The sequence below is a fragment of the Engystomops pustulosus genome, chromosome 2 (genome assembly GCF_040894005.1).
Source record: "Engystomops pustulosus chromosome 2, aEngPut4.maternal, whole genome shotgun sequence".
Taxonomy (NCBI): domain Eukaryota; kingdom Metazoa; phylum Chordata; class Amphibia; order Anura; family Leptodactylidae; genus Engystomops; species Engystomops pustulosus.
The window spans coordinates 262,703,837-262,721,912 of NC_092412.1; the positions used below are offsets into that span (position 1 = coordinate 262,703,837).

The 18,076-nt window shown below is 44.1% G+C and overlaps 2 protein-coding genes across 2 annotated transcripts in view; one reads left to right on the plus strand and one right to left on the minus strand.

Annotated features, from left to right (window-relative positions):
• The window catches only part of LOC140119700 (uncharacterized), a 58,564-nt gene that overhangs the window by 25,121 nt on the left and 15,367 nt on the right, over window positions 1-18,076 (plus strand). The gene's annotated exons all lie outside the window — the stretch shown is intronic.
• Window positions 2,106-4,569, minus strand: LOC140119699 (protein kinase C theta type-like). Its single transcript, XM_072139010.1, has 4 exons — window positions 4,309-4,569; window positions 4,094-4,207; window positions 3,920-3,992; window positions 2,106-3,728 (listed from the first exon to the last, which is right to left on the minus strand). Exons 1-4 carry the CDS (start codon window positions 4,550-4,552, stop codon window positions 2,672-2,674), a joined length of 1,488 nt encoding a protein of 495 aa, XP_071995111.1. The 5' UTR covers window positions 4,553-4,569; the 3' UTR covers window positions 2,106-2,671.

An 18,076-nucleotide genomic window follows, 5' to 3' on the forward strand; every position in this document is an offset into this window, starting at 1 on the left:
ACTACCCCGCCTTACATGGTATATACAGCCACTACCCCGCCTTACATGGTATATACAGCCACTACCCCACCATAGATGGTATATACAGCCACTACCCCACCATAAATGGTATATACAGCCACTACCCTGCCTTAGATGGTATATACAGCCACTACCCCACAGTAGATAATATATACAGCCACTACCCCGCAGTACATACTATATATAGCCACTACCCCACAGTAGATAATATATACAGCCACTACCCCGCAGTACATACTATATATAGCCACTACCCTACAGTAGATGGTATATACAGCCACTACTCCGCAGTAGATGCTGTATACAGCCACTACCCCGCAGTACATACTATATATAGCCACACTACCCTACAGTAGATGGTATATACAGCCACTACTCCGCAGTAGATACTATATACAGCCAGACACCCAGGCTTGTGGATAACGTCATTAGAAGAGAAGCTTCCGGCACAGGCTGCGGCAAGTGACTTGGTTTAATCCGTGGTTAAAATCCCAAAAATCTTTATTAGAATATCAAAAAGTTAAAATATCTAAATCATAGGATTGTAATTCATCATGAGGAAATACAAGCAATCTCATGAATTTGAAATTTTAACTTTTTGATATCCTAATAAATTCTAATCACGTTATCCCTAGTAGATAATATATATATATACACTTTATATACTGCCAGGCCAACCTAACAATGTAGAAGCAAGTAAGCAGTGAAGTCCCAGCGTTGTAAGGGTTAACAAAAGCAGAGGGGCTATGTCTGCCCCACTGAAGGGGCCTGCTTTGTTAACCTTTAGAGTACCAGGGCTTCATTGCTCACTTTTTGGTGTACTGTGTCTGATACTTGCCTGAGGGCCTGGGGACCTGAGACAAGTATATTGGGGTGCAGATAGGTGGACTGGAAGGACGTACCTGATCCCACTGATGACTCGCTCTGCTCCTCTCCTGTCCTCTCTGCTCGGCTCCTCTCTGCACAGGTCGTCTCCGCACGGCTCTTCTTTGCTCCTCTCTACACCACTCCTCTCTGGTCTGCTCCTCTCTTTTTGCCGCTCCCTTAGGGCTCCGACATCTGCTGCCTGAGGCAAGATTCCCCTCTCGCCTCATGGAAGATGTGACTCTGTTAACCAGAGCACTTAACCGCAATCCCATTGCCTGGATCTATGAGTATCTTCTAATATTTGATATCCTTGATACCAAAATCAACCTTTATAATTATGCTAATGAGCCTGAGGTACTGGGGTTGTTCCCAGAATCCCTCTGTGTCCCCCTTCCCTCTGCTGTGGTCTCAGGTGACTGTAACTCTTATAAGGGGTTTGTCCAGGATAAGGAGATATGTACACTTTACTCTAGAAACAGCGCCCCCCCCCTGCCCATGGGTTGTGTGTGGTATTACAGACCAGCCTTGTCTCCTGGTATTACCTTCCTATGTGGTGTAGGGTAATCCAGGAACCTCTGCAAAACAATGTTCCCCAAATGTGCAGCTCTGCCCAGGACTCACCCCCATTACCTGATATTATATGGGGAACTGACGCCCCCTTTACCTTAGATGTGTGTTACCTGATATTATATGGGGAACTGACGCCCCCTTTACCTTAGATGTGCGTTACCTGATATTATATGGGGAACTGACGCCCCCTTTACCTTAGATGTGCGTTACCTGATATTATATGGGGAACTGACGCCCCCTTTACCTTAGATGTGCGTTACCTGATATTATATGGGGAACTGACGCCCCCTTTACCTTAGATGTGTGAGACCTGATATTATATGGGGAACTGACGCCCCCTTTACCTTAGATGTGTGTTACCTGATATTATATGGGGAACTGACGCCCCCTTTACCTTAGATGTGTGTTACCTGATATTATATGGGGAACTGACGCCCCCTTTACCTTAGATGTGTGTTACCTGATATTATATGGGGAACTGACGCCCCCTTTACCTTAGATGTGTGTTACCTGATATTATATGGGGAACTGACGCCCCCTTTACCTTAGATGTGTGAGACCTTTACCCCTTCCCACCAATTATATCCACTTACATAATAACAAAACACATAAAGACTTTCATCAGTTTTAAATTAGTTTTTTTTTTTATTGAATTTTTTTTGTCATGTCCGGTAAAAAGTCTATGACTGCGGTGTGTAGGCAACAGCCAGCAAGTCATTTTCGGAAGGGTGAAGGTGCGGGCGCAGCCTTCATGTCATATTCGGAAGGTTGAAGGTGCGGGCGCAGCCTTCATGTCATATTCGGAAGGTTGAAGGTGCGGGCGCAGCCTTCATGTCATATTCGGAAAGTTGAAGGTGCGGGCGCAGCCTTCATGTCATATTCGGAAGGTTGAAGGTGCGGGCGCAGCCTTCATGTCATATTCGGGAAGTTGAAGGTGCGGGCGCAGCCTTCATGTCATATTCGGGAAGTTGAAGGTGCGGGCGCAGCCTTCATGTCATATTCGGAAGGGTGAAGGTGCGGGTGCAGCCTTCTAAAATCAACGCTAATCACAGAAGGCGCCAGACGCACCTGTCTGTGACCATGACTTCTGCCTAAAGGCGCAAGTCGCTACTCTTTAGGTGAGCCATACGCGATGATTAACTCTTTGGCCATTTACTGAAGCCGCAAGACGCAAGTCTACAGTTTAGCCAACGGTGGAGGGTGAAGAGGCCTCTTACTTGTGGGGGGACCATCTGCTGACGGTCCTGCTCACCCAGTTTTTTCTCTTGCAGACGTTGTTGGACCTGTGGAGTTCTACATAATAATCATGGGACCAAGCTGGTGAGACAAAGCTGATGTTAGTAAACATATCCTGCTGAGCATACTTAATGTGCAGAGATGGGTTCTCGGTATATTCCAGTGTCTCCCTCACTTCCATGTGTACCGCAGTGCTGGTCAGGACGGCCGGTGGGGTGACTTTCCTTGCCTCAATGGCTCTCCAGTTCAGCTGATAGAAGAACGGGTGCATCCTTACAGTGTTTCTTACAAGGCGCCTCAATGGATTTTTGTGGAGAAGTCCTTGGAGGAGGCAGACGGTCTCTGTAGTGAGGTAGTCTGGGTACACAGGAGTGAGATAAAGGACGGAATTATCAAATTCTACTGGATTTCTTCCAGGAAATGGCCTTTTGTGTAGCAGGAGATTATATAGAATTACTCCGATAGCAAAGTAATCTACAGCACGGCCATGGGGCATACCCAAAATCATCTCTGGTGGAGCGTAACCGGATGTTCCTCTGCAAGGATCTTTGGTGAAATCTGAAACGCCACCTACTGCAAGCCCAAAATCAGATATTTTTATATGTCCATCACCTGTGAGGAGAATGTTCTCAGGTTTTAAATCCCTATGGAGAATGCCATGGAGATGTAGAAAGTCGGTTCCTAAGAAGATCTCTGCGGTAAGGAACTTAATTGCTGCAATATCCAAAGGAAGGTCCTGCACCATGAGGTCAAAAAGATCCCCCCGGGTTGCCAGCTCCAGGACATAATAGATGTTATTAAGGCTGTGAAAGGCAGCCAGGCCCTGGATCAAAAAAGGGCTCTGGTGTGAGATTCTCAGCACATTGTTTTCAATGAAGCTCAGTCCGTGATCTGTGTGGTCTCTTTTATCTACCACTTTGACAGCCACTCGTTCCTTCCGCTTGTAGTCAGTAGCCAAGTATACTTTAGCGAAACTTCCGGCACCCAGGAGTTGGTGGAAGTCGAAGGAGTCCAGACTAAGCAGCTCTGTAGAGGTGGAGGCTCCTGGAGCAGGGGGTCCTGGCATCGGCTCTGCAGCATCGCCTATGGAGAAGCCAATACATATAATGTCAGTGACCGGACATGGCATATTATAGCGCTAAATAACACAATTTGGCACCTCACAATGGTGAAGGTTCTCTTACCGCTGGGTGCTGGGGTCTCAGTGTCCTCAGGGTCTGTAGAGGAGGAGGCTCCTGGAGCAGGGGGTCCTGGCATCGGGCTGGTGCTTGGCAGTGGGCACTGCTCTGCAGCATCGCCTATGGAGAAGCCAATACATATAATGTCAGTGACCGGACATGGCATATTATAGCGCTAAATAACACAATTTGGCACCTCACAATGGTGAAGGTTCTCTTACCGCTGGGTGCTGGGGTCTCAGTGTCCTCTGGGTCTGTAGAGGAGGAGGCTCCTGGAGCAGGGGGTCCTGGCATCGGACTGGTGCTTGGCAGTGGGCACTGCTCTGCAGCATCGCCTATGGAGAAGCAAATACATATAATGTCAGTGACCGGACATGGCATATTATAGCGCTAAATAACACAATTTGGCACCTCACAATGGTGAAGGTTCTCTTACCGCTGGGTGCTGGGGTCTCAGTGTCCTCAGGGTCCTCGTTGAGGTAGTAGGTCCCTCTGTGGTGGATACTAGATATCCATTTAAATGGCTTGCGCAGCCGCGCAAACAATAATCGAAGTCTTCGCATAGGGGTCTTCCCTCTGGAGTGTCCATGGCTGTCCGGGGGCAGCAGGGGAGCTGAGCTGTCAACAGTCTCCCACGGATCTTCATCCAGGTCAGGGATGGCCATAGCAGCACACGTCATACTACTCGCTATCTCCATACTGACGCATGTGCCGCACGGGCACCGGGTGCCCACATTCATAGCCAAGCGGATGGGTGTGGTCGCCTCTATCTGGCTTCTGATTGGCCGGCTGCACACTGTGATGTCATGTCATCCATCATAGTGGAGGGCGTATTAGTGGAGGCTCTATTAGTCATCAGCCCCTGTGACATCATAAAACAGAACTGTTCTAGAACCCCACGGCAGCCAATCAGAGCTCAGCTTTCATTTTCCCACAGCTGTAAAAGTTAAAGCTGAGCTCTGATTGGTTGCCGTGGGATTCTAGAACAGTTCTGTTCAGAGTATCTGTCATGTTTTATGATGTCACAGGGACTGATGACTAATGGAACCTCCACTAATACGCCCTCCACTATGATGGATGACATGACATCACAGTGTGCAGCCGGCCAGACGTATAATGTATCATAAATTATATGTACAGTTATAATATTCCACAATCTGCTGCTTAATAATCTGTGATAACAGTCAGAACATTACATACATGTCCAAAATGTGCAACACCCCGGCCAATGCACAGGCACGGTGAATAGCGCCCCCTCCATGTCAGGAGCTGCTAGGGAGACTGATCCCCTCTCTAGGAAGTCTCAAAGTCTTGGGGCGCGTTCACACGTTATGTTTTGCTTGCGTTTTTATTGCGTTTGAAACAGCTGAGGAGAGCTTGTTTACGCTTGTTAACGCAATGTTAACATGCACGTTAACAAAACGCATGCGTTAAAGCATTGTTTAAACATTGCGTTTACAATGCGTTTTGTAAACGGAAATGTTAACTGTAAAGTAATTAGGCAAATCACTTCTCCTCAGCTGTTGTAATGCGTATCCAACTCAACGAAAACGCAGGCCCGCCCCGGTGGGTGTGGTTTGGTCTGCGTTTGCAAACGCAAATAAAGCCAAAATGCCCCGTGTAACCGCGACCTGACTCTTGCCCTTACCAGGCAGTGGCTACAGCTGCAGTGACTAAGTTCTCTAAGGGCGCATTCATATGATGCGTTGCGTCACGTTTTTTGTTGCGTTTTTGACGCATTACATAGGCTTCAGACCTGATCACATGATAAGGTTACATTACGTTTCCACAGCATCAGCTAAAACGTAATGTAACCTCAGCGCGTGATCCAGGCTGAAGCGAAATGCAAATAAAAAAAACGTGACGCAACCCATCATAGGAATGCGCCATTAGAGACCTTAGTACATGGGGTATAACACCCAGTAATACCCCTCTTACCTGTAATCTCCACTACATGGGGTATAATACCCAGTAATACCCCTCTTACCTGTAATCTCCAGTACATGGGGTATATAATACCCAGTAATACCCCTCTTACCTGTAATCTCCAGTACATGGGGTATAACACCCAGTAATACCCCTCTTACCTGTAATCTCCACTACATGGGGTATAATACCCAGTAATACCCCTCTTACCTGTAATCTCCAGTACATGGGGTATATAATACCCAGTAATACCCCTCTTACCTGTAATCTCCAGTACATGGGGTATAACACCCAGTAATACCCCTCTTACCTGTAATCTCCAGTACATGGGGTATAATACCCAGTAATACCCCTCTTACCTGTAATCTCCACTACATGGGGTATAACACCCAGTAATACCCCTCTTACCTGTAATCTCCACTACATGGGGTATAATACCCAGTAATACCCCTCTTACCTGTAATCTCCAGTACATGGGGTATAACACCTAGTAATACCCCTCTTACCTGTAATCTCCACTACATGGGGTATAATACCCAGTAATACCCCTCTTACCTGTAATCTCCACTACATGGGGTGTAATACCCAGTAATACCCCTCTTACCTGTAATCTCCACTACATGGGGTATAATACCCAGTAATACCCCTCTTACCTGTAATACCACTACATGGGGTATAATACCCAGTAATACCCCTCTTACCTGTAATCTCCACTACATGGGGTATAATACCCAGTAATACCCCTCTTACCTGTAATACCACTACATGGGGTATAATACCCAGTAATACCCCTCTTACCTGTAATCTCCACTACATGGGGTATAACACCTAGTAATACCCCTCTTACCTGTAATCTCCACTACATGGGGTATAATACCCAGTAATACCCCTCTTACCTGTAATCTCCACTACATGGGGTGTAATACCCAGTAATACCCCTCTTACCTGTAATCTCCACTACATGGGGTATAATACCCAGTAATACCCCTCTTACCTGTAATACCACTACATGGGGTATAATACCCAGTAATACCCCTCTTACCTGTAATCTCCACTACATGGGGTATAATACCCAGTAATACCCCTCTTACCTGTAATCTCCACTACATGGGGTATAATACCCAGTAATACCCCTCTTACCTGTAATACCACTACATGGGGTATAATACCCAGTAATACCCCTCTTACCTGTAATCTCCACTACATGGGGTATAATACCCAGTAATACCCCTCTTACCTGTAATACCACTACATGGGGTATAATACCCAGTAATACCCCTCTTACCTGTAATCTCCACTACATGGGGTATAACACCCAGTAATACCCCTCTTACCTGTAATCTCCACTACATGGGGTATAATACCCAGTAATACCCCTCTTACCTGTAATCTCCACTACATGGGGTGTAATACCCAGTAATACCCCTCTTACCTGTAATCTCCACTACATGGGGTATAATACCCAGTAATACCCCTCTTACCTGTAATCTCCACTACATGGGGTATAATACCCAGTAATACCAATCTTACCTGTAATCTCCACTACATGGGGTATAATACCCAGTAATACCCCTCTTACATGTAATCTCCACTACATGGGGTATAACACCTACTATTACCCCTCTTACATGTAATCTCCACTACATGGGGTATAATACCCAGTAATACCCCTCTTACCTGTAATCTCCACTACATGGGGTATAATACCCAGTAATACCCCTCTTACCTGTAATCTCCACTACATGGGGTATAACACTCAGTAATACCCCTCTTACCTGTAATCTCCAGTACATGGGGTATAACACCCAGTAATACCCCTCTTACCTGTAATCACCACTACATGGGGTATAATAACCCGTAATACCCCTCTTACCTGTAATCACCACTACATGGGGTATAATACCCAGTAATACCCCTCTTACCTGTTATCTCCAGTACATGGGGTATAATACCCAGTAATACCCCTCTTACCTGTAATCTCCAGTACATGGGGTATAATACCCAGTAATACCCTCTTACCTGTAATTTCCACTACATGGGGTATAATACCCAGTAATACCCCTCTTATCTGTTATCTCCAGTACATGGGGTATAATACCCAGTAATACCCCTCTTACCTGTAATCTCCTCTACATGGTGTATAATACCCAGTAATACCCCTCTTACCTGTAATCCCCAGTACATGGGGTATAATACCAAGTAATACCCCTCTTACATGTAATCTCCAGTACGTGGGGTATAATACCCAGTAATACCCCTCTTACCTGTTATCTCCACTACATGGGGTATAATACCCAGTAATACCCCTCTTACCTGTAATCTCCAGTACATGGGGTATAATACCCAGTAATACCCCTCTTACCTGTAATCTCCACTACATGGGGTATAATACCCAGTAATACCCCTCTTACCTGTAATCTCCAGTACATGGGGTATAACACCCAGTAATACCCCTCTTACCTGTAATCTCCAGTATATGGGGTATAATGCCCAGTAATACCCCTCTTACCTGTAATCTCCAGTACATGGGGTATAACACCCAGTAATACCCCTCTTACCTGTAATCTCCAGTACATGTAGTATAATACCCAGTAATACCCCCCTTACCTGTAATCTCCACTACATGGTGTATAATACCCAGTAATACCCCTCTTACCTGTAATCTCCACTACATGGTGTATAATACCCAGTAATACCCCTCTTACCTGTAATCTCCAGTACATGGGGTATAATACCCAGTAATACCCCTCTTACCTGTAATCTCCAGTACATGGGGTTTAATACCCAGTAATACCCTTCTTTCCTGTAATCTCCACTACATGGGGTATAATACCCAGTAATACCCCTCTTACCTGTAATATTCACTACATGGGGTATAATACCCAGTAATACCCCTCTTACCTGTAATATTCACTACATGGAGTATAATACCCAGGAATACCCCTCTTACCTGTAATCTCCAATACATGGGGTATAATACCCAGTAATACCCCTCTTACCTGTATACCACTACAGGGGTATAATACCCAGTAATAGCCCTCTTACCTGTAATCTTCACTATAAGGGGTATAACAGCCAGTAATACCCCTCTTACCTGTAACCTCCAGTTGATTGATATAATACCCAGTAATACCCCTCTTACCTGTAATATCCGCTACATGGGGTATAATACCCAGTAATAGCCCTCTTACCTGTAATCTTCACTATAAGGGGTATAACAGCCAGTAATACCCCTCTTACCTGTAACCTCCAGTTGATTGATATAATACCCAGTAATACCCCTCTTACCTGTAATCTCCACTACATGGGGTATAATACCTAGTAATACCCCTCTTACCTGTAATCTCCACTACATGGGGTATAATACCCAGTAATACCCCTCTTACCTGTAACCTCCAGTACATGGGGTATAATACCCAGTAATACCCCTCTTACCTGTAATCTCCAGTACATGGGGTATAATACCCAGTAATACCCCTCTTACCTGTAATCTCCAGTACATGGGGTATAATACCAAGTAATACCCCTCTTACATGTAATCTCCAGTACGTGGGGTATAATACCCAGTAATACCCCTCTTACCTGTTATCTCCACTACATGGGGTATAATACCCAGTAATACCCCTCTTACCTGTAATACCACTACATGGGGTATAATACCCCAGTAATACCCCTCTTACCTGTAATCTCCAGTACATGGGGTATAATACCCAGTAATACCCCTCTTACCTGTAATCTCCACTACATGGTGTATAATACCCAGTAATACCCCTCTTACCTGTAATCTCCAGTACATGGGGTATAATACCCAGTAATACCCCTCTTACCTGTAATCTCCAGTACATGGGGTTTAATACCCAGTAATACCCTTATTTCCTGTAATCTCCACTACATGGGGTATAATACCCAGTAATACCCCTATTACCTGTAATCTCCACTACATGGGGTATAATACCCAGTAATACCCCTCTTACCTGTAATATTCACTACATGGAGTATAATACCCAGGAATACCCCTCTTACCTGTAATCTCCAATACATGGGGTATAATACCCAGTAATACCCCTCTTACCTGTATACCACTAGAGGGGTATAATACCCAGTAATAGCCCTCTTACCTGTAATCTTCACTATAAGGGGTATAACACCCAGTAATACCCCTCTTACCTGTAACCTCCAGTTGATTGATATAATACCCAGTAATACCCCTCTTACCTGTAATATCCGCTACATGGGGTATAATACACAGTAATACCCCTCTTACCTGTAATCTCCACTACATGGGGTATAATACCTAGTAATACCCCTCTTACCTGTAATCTCCACTACATGGGGTATAATACCCAGTAATACCCCTCTTACCTGTAATCTCCAGTACATGGGGTATAATACCCAGTAATACCCCTCTTACCTGTAATCTCCACTACATGGGGTATAATACCCAGTAATACCCCTCTTACCTGTAATCTCCAGTACATGGGGTATAATACCCAGTAATACCCCTCTTACCTGTAATCTCCACTACATGGGGTATAATATCCAGTAATACCCCTCTTACCTGTAATCTCCAGTACATGGGGTATACTACCCAGTAATACCCCTCTTATCTGTTATCTCCAGTACATGGGGTATAACACCCAGTAATACCCCTCTTACCTGTAATCTCCATTACATGGGGTATAACACCCAGTAATACCCCTCTTACCTGTAATCTCCACTACATGGGGTATAACACCCAGTAATACCCCTCTTACCTGTAATCTCCACTACATGGGGTATAATACCCAGTAATACCCCTCTTACCTGTAATCTCCAGTGCATGGGGTATAACACCCAGTAATACCCCTCTTACCTGTAATCACCAGTACATGGGGTATATAATACCCAGTAATACCCCTCTTACCTGTAATCTCCTCTACATGGGGTATAATACCCAGTAATACCCCTCTTACCTGTAATCCCCAGTACATGTGGTATAATACCCAGTAATACCCCTCTTACCTGTAATCTCCAGTACATGTGGTAGAATACCCAGTAATACCCCTCTTACCTGTAATCTCCAATACATGGGGTATAATACCCAGTAATACCCCTCTTACCTGTAATCTCCACTACATGGGGTATAACACCCAGTAATACCCCTCTTACCTGTAATCTCCACTACATGGGGTATAATGCCCAGAAATACCCCTCTTACCTGTAATCTCCAGTACATGGGGTATAATACCCAGTAATACCCCTCTTACCTGTAATCTCCAATACATGGGGTATAATACCCAGTAATACCCCTCTTACCTGTAATCTCCATTACATGGGGTATAATACCCAGTAATACCCCTCTTACCTGTAATCTCCACTACATGGGGTATGATACCCAGTAATACCCCTCTTACCTGTAATCTCCAATACATGGGGTATAATACCCAGTAATACCCCTCTTACCTGTAATCTCCACTACATGGGGTACATCATATCCAGTAACACCCCTCTTACCTGTAATCTCCACTACATGGGGTATAATACCCAGTAATAACCCTCTTACCTGTAATCTCCACTACATGGGGTATAATACCCAGTAATACCCCTCTTACCTGTAATCTCCAGTACATGGGGTATAATACCCAGTAATACCCCTCTTACCTGTAATCTCCACTACATGGGGTATAATACCCAGTAATACCCCTCTTACCTGTAATCTCCACTACATGGGGTATAATGCCCAGTAATACCCCTCTTACCTGTAATCTCCAGTACATGGGGTATAATACCCAGTAATACCCTCTTACCTGTAATCTCCACTACATGGGGTATAATACCCAGTAATACCCCTCTTATCTGTTATCTCCAGTACATGGGGTATAATACCCAGTAATACCCCTCTTACCTGTAATCTCCTCTACATGGTGTATAATACCCAGTAATACCCCTCTTACCTGTAATCCCCAGTACATGGGGTATAATACCAAGTAATACCCCTCTTACATGTAATCTCCAGTACGTGGGGTATAATACCCAGTAATACCCCTCTTACCTGTTATCTCCACTACATGGGGTATAATACCCAGTAGTACCCCTCTTACCTGTAATCTCCAGTACATGGGGTATAACACCCAGTAATACCCCTCTTTCCTGTAATCTCCAGTATATGGGGTATAATGCCCAGTAATACCCCTCTTACCTGTAATCTCCAGTACATGGGGTATAACACCCAGTAATACCCCTCTTACCTGTAATCTCCAGTACATGTAGTATAATACCCAGTAATACCCCCCTTACCTGTAATCTCCACTACATGGTGTATAATACCCAGTAATACCCCTCTTACCTGTAATCTCCAGTACATGGGGTATAATACCCAGTAATACCCCTCTTACCTGTAATCTCCAGTACATGGGGTTTAATACCCAGTAATACCCTTCTTTCCTGTAATCTCCACTACATGGGGTATAATACCCAGTAATACCCCTATTACCTGTAATCTCCACTACATGGGGTATAATACCCAGTAATACCCCTCTTACCTGTAATATTCACTACATGGAGTATAATACCCAGGAATACCCCTCTTACCTGTAATCTCCAATACATGGGGTATAATACCCAGTAATACCCCTCTTACCTGTATACCACTACAGGGGTATAATACCCAGTAATAGCCCTCTTACCTGTAATCTTCACTATAAGGGGTATAACACCCAGTAATACCCCTCTTACCTGTAACCTCCAGTTGATTGATATAATACCCAGTAATACCCCTCTTACCTGTAATATCCGCTACATGGGGTATAATACACAGTAATACCCCTCTTACCTGTAATCTCCACTACATGGGGTATAATACCTAGTAATACCCCTCTTACCTGTAATCTCCAGTACATGGGGTATAATACTCAGTAATACCCCTCTTACCTGTAATCTCCACTACATGGGGTATAATACCCAGTAATACCCCTCTTACCTGTAATCTCCACTACATGGGGTATAATACCCAGTAATACCCCTCTTACCTGTAATCTCCAGTACATGGGGTATAATACCCAGTAATACCCCTCTTACCTGTAATCTCCACTACATGGGGTATAATACCCAGTAATAGCCCTCTTACCTGTAATCTCCACTACATGGGGTATAATACCCAGTAATACCCCTCTTACCTGTAATCTCCAGTACATGGGGTATAATACCCAGTAATACCCCTCTTACCTGAAATCTCCACTACATGGGGTATAATACCCAGTAATACCCCTCTTACCTGTAATCTCCATTACATGGGGTATAACACCCAGTAATACCCCTCTTACCTGTAATCTCCACTACATGGGGTATAACACCCAGTAATACCCCTCTTACCTGTAATCTCCACTACATGGGGTATAATACCCAGTAATACCCCTCTTACCTGTAATCTCCAGTGCATGGGGTATAACACCCAGTAATACCCCTCTTACCTGTAATCTCCAGTACATGGGGTATAATACCCAGTAATACCCCTCTTACCTGTAATCTCCACTCCATGGGGTATAATACCCAGTAATACCCCTCTTACCTGTAATCTCCAGTACATGGGGTATAATACCCAGTAATACCCCTCTTACCTGTAATCTCCACTACATGGGGTATGATACCCAGTAATACCCCTCTTACCTGTAATCTCCAGTACATGGGGTATAATACCCAGTAATACCCCTCTTACCTGTAATCTCCACTACATGGGGTATAATACCCAGTAATACCCCTCTTACCTGTAATCTCCAGTACATGGGGTATAATACCAAGTAATACCTCTCTTACCTGTAGTCTCCTGTACATGGGGTATAACACCCAGTAATTCCCCTCTTACCTGTAATCTCCAGTACATGGGGTATAATACCCAGTAATACCCCTCTTACCTGTAATCTCCACTACATGGGGTATAACACCCAGTAATACCCCTCTTACCTGTAATCTCCAGTACATGGGGTATAACACCCAGTAATAACCCTCTTACCTGTAATCTCCATTACATGGGGTATAATACCCAGTAATACCCCTCTTACCTGTAATCTCCAGTACATGGAGTATATCACCCAGTAATACCCCTCTTACCTGTAATCTCCAGTACACGGGGTATAATACCCAGTAATACCCCTCTTACCTTTAATCTCCACTACATGGGGTATAACACCCAGTAATACCCCTTTTACCTGTAATCTCCAGTACATGGGGTATAATACCCAGTAATACCCCTCTTACCTGTAATCTCCACTACATGGGGTATAATACCCAGTAATACCCCTCTTACCTGTAATCTCCAATAAATGGGGTATAATACCCAGTAATACCCCTCTCACCTGTAATCTCCACTACATGGGGTATAATGCCCAGTAATACCCCTCTTTCCTGTAATCTCCACTACATGGGGTATAATACCCAGTAATACCCCTCTTACCTGTAATCTCCACTACATGGGGTATAATACCCAGTAATACCCCTCTTGCCTGTAATCTCCAGTACATGGGGTATAATACCCAGTAATACCCCTCTTACCTGTAATCTCCAGTACATGGGGTATAACACCCAGTAATACCCCTTTTTTCTGTAACTACCACTACATGGGGTATAATACCCAGTAGTACCCCACTTACCTGAAATCTCCAGTACATGGGGTATAATACCCAGTAGTACCCCACTTACCTGAAATCTCCAGTACATGGGGTATAATACCCAGTAATACCCCTCTTACCTGTAATATCCAGTACATGAGGTATAATACCCAGTAATCCCCCTCTTACCTGTTATCTCCACTACATGGGGTATAATACCCAGTAATCCCCCTCTTACCTGAAATCTCCAGTACATGGGGTATAATACCCAGTAATACCCCTCTTACCTGTAATCTCTAGTACATGGGGTATAATACCCAGTAATACCCTCTTACCTGTAATCTCCACTACATGGGGTATAATACCCAGTAATACCCCTCTTACCTGTAATCTCCACCAAATGGTGTATAATACCCATTAATACCCCTCTTACCTGTAATCTCCACTACATGGGGTATAACACCCATTAATACCCCTCTTACCTGTAATCTCCCCTACATGGGGTATAACACCCATTAATACCCCTCTTACCTGTAATCTCCAGTACATGGGGTATAACACCCAGTAATACCCCTCTTACCTGTAATCTCCAGTACATGGGGTATAATACCCAGTAATACCCCTCTTACCTGTAATCTCCCCTACATGGGGTATAACACCCAGTAATACCCCTCTTACCTGTAATCTCCAGTACATGGGATATAACACCCAGTAATACCCCTCTTACCTGCAACTACCACTACATGGGGTATAATACCCAATAATACCCCTCTTACCTGTAAGCTCCACTACATGGGGTATAATACCCGGTAATACCCCTCTTACCTGAAATCTCCAGTACATGGGGTATAATACCCAGTAATACCCCTCTTAACTGAAATCTCCAGTACATGGGGTATAATATCCAGTAATACCCTCTTACCTGTAATCTCCACTACATGGGGTATAACACCCAGTAATACCCCTCTTACCTGTAATCTCCAGTACATGGGATATAACACCCAGTAATACCCCTCTTACCTGTAATCTCCAGTACATGGCGTATAACACCCAATAATACCCCTCTTACCTGTAATCTCCACTACATGGGGTATAATACACAGTAATACCCCTCTTACCTGTAATCTCCAGTACATGGAGTATAATACCCAGTAATACCACTCTTACCTGTAATCTCCAGTACATGGGGTATAACACCCAGTAATACCCCTCTTACCTGTAATCTCCAGTACATGGGGTATAACACCCAGTAATCCCCCTCTTTCCTGTAATCTCCAGTACATGGGTTATAATACCCAGTAATACCCCTCTTACCTGTAATCTCCACTACATGGGGTATAATACCCAGTAATACCCCTCTTACCTGTAATACCACTACATAGGGTATAATACCCAGTAATCCCCCTCTTACCTGTAATCTCCACTACATGGGGTATAACACCCAGTAATACCCCTCTTACCTGTAATCTCCAGTACATGGGGTATAATACCCAGTAATACCCCTCTTACCTGTAATACCACTACATGGGGTATAATACCCAGTAATACCCCTCTTACCTGTAATCTCCACTACATGGGGTATAACACCCAGTAATACCCCTCTTACCTGTAATCTCCAGTACATGGGGTATAATACCGAGTAATACCCCTCTTACCTGTAATCTCCAGTACATGGGGTATAACACCCAGTAATACCCCTCTTACCTATAACTACCACTACATGGGGTATAATACCCAGTAATACCCCTCTTACCTGTAATCTCCACTACATGGGGTATAATACCCAGTAATACCCCTCTTACCTGAAATCTCCAGTACATGGGGTATAACACCCAGTAATACCCCTCTTACCTGAAATCTCCAGTACATGGGGTATAATACCCAGTAATACCCCTCTTACCTGAAATCTCCAGTACATGGGGTATAATACCCAGTAATACCCTCTTACCTGTAATCTCCAGTACATGGAGTATAATACCCAATAATACCACTCTTACCTGTAATCTCCAGTACATGGGGTATAACACCCAGTAATACCCCTCTTACCTGTAATCTCCACTACATGGGGTATAACACCCAGTAATACCCCTCTTACCTGTAATCTCCACTACATGGGGTATAATACCCAGTAATACCCCTCTTACCTGAAATCTCCAGTACATGGGGTATAACACCCAGTAATCCCCCTCTTACCTGTAATCTCCACTACATGGGGTATAATACCCAGTAATACCCCTCTTACCTGTAATCTCCACTACATAGGGTATAATACCCAGTAATACCCCTCTTACCTGTAATCTCCATTACATGGGGTATAATACCCAGTAATACCCCTCTTACCTGTAATCTCCACCAAATGGTGTATAATACCCAGTAATACCCCTCTTACCTGTAATCTCCACTACATAGGGTATAATACCCAGTAATACCCCTCTTGCCTGTAATCTCCAGTACATGGGGTATAATACCCAGTAATACCCCTCTTACCTGTAATCTCCAGTACATGGGGTATAATACCCAGTAATACCCCTCTTACCTGTAATCTCCACCAAATGAGGTATAATACCCAGTAATACCCCTCTTACCTGTAATCTCCACTACATGGGGTATAATACCCAGTAATACCCCTCTTACCTGTAATAGCACTACATGGGGTATAATACCCAGTAATACCCCTCTTACCTATAATCTCCACTACATGGGGTATAACACCCAGTAATACCCCTCTTACCTGTAATCTCCACTACATGGGGTATAATACCCAGTAATACCCCTCTTACCTGTAATCTCCACTACATGGGGTATAATACCCAGTAATACCCCTCTTACCTGTAATCTCCACTACATTATGTATAACAACCAGTAATACCCCTCTTACCTGTATTCTCCAGTACATGGGGTATATTACCCAGTAATTCTCCTCTTACCTGTAATCTCTATTTCATGGGGTATAAAACCCAGTAATACCCCTCTTACCTGGTATCTCCAGTACATGGGGTATAATACCCAGTAATACCCCTATTACCTGTAATCTCCACTACATGGGGTATATTGCCCAGTAATACCCCTCTTACCTGTAATCTCCACTACATGGGGTATAACACCCAGTAATACCCCAATTACAAGTAAGAGGGGTATTACTGGGTGTTGTACCCCATGTAATGGAGATTACAGGTAAGAGGGGTATTACTGGGTGTTATTACCCAATTTAGTGGAGATTACAGGTAAGAGGGGTATTACTGGTTATTATACCCCATGTAGTGGAGATTACAGGTAAGAGTGGTATTACTGTGTACTATACCCCATATAGTGAAGATTACAGGTAAAAGGGGTATTACTGGGTATTATACCCCATGTATTGGAGATTACAGGTAAGAGGGGTATTACTGGGTATTATACCCCATGTACTGGAGATTACAGGTAAGAGGGGTATTACTGGGTGTTATACCCCAGGTAGTGGAGATTACAGGTAATAGGGGTATTACTGGGTATTATACCCCATGTACTGGAGATTACAGGTAAGAGGGGTATTACTGGGTGTTATACCCCATGTAGTGGAGATTACAGGTAAGAGGGGTATTACTGGGTATTATACCACATGTACTGAAGATTACAGGTAAGAGGGTTATTACTGGGTATTATATACCCCATGTAGTGGAGATTACAGGTAAAAGGGGTATTACTGGGTATTATACC

Bases quoted from the DNA above. Each gene is read 5' to 3' on its own strand.
- LOC140119699 (XM_072139010.1), bottom strand. From the start codon at position 4,552: ATGACGTGTGCTGCTATGGCCATCCCTGACCTGGATGAAGATCCGTGG. The intron at 4,208-4,308 runs GTAAGAGAACCT...GCTTCTCCATAG, and splicing joins TGAGACCCCAGCACCCAGCG to GCGATGCTGCAGAGCAGTGC. The intron at 3,993-4,093 runs GTAAGAGAACCT...GCTTCTCCATAG, and splicing joins TGAGACCCCAGCACCCAGCG to GCGATGCTGCAGAGCAGTGC.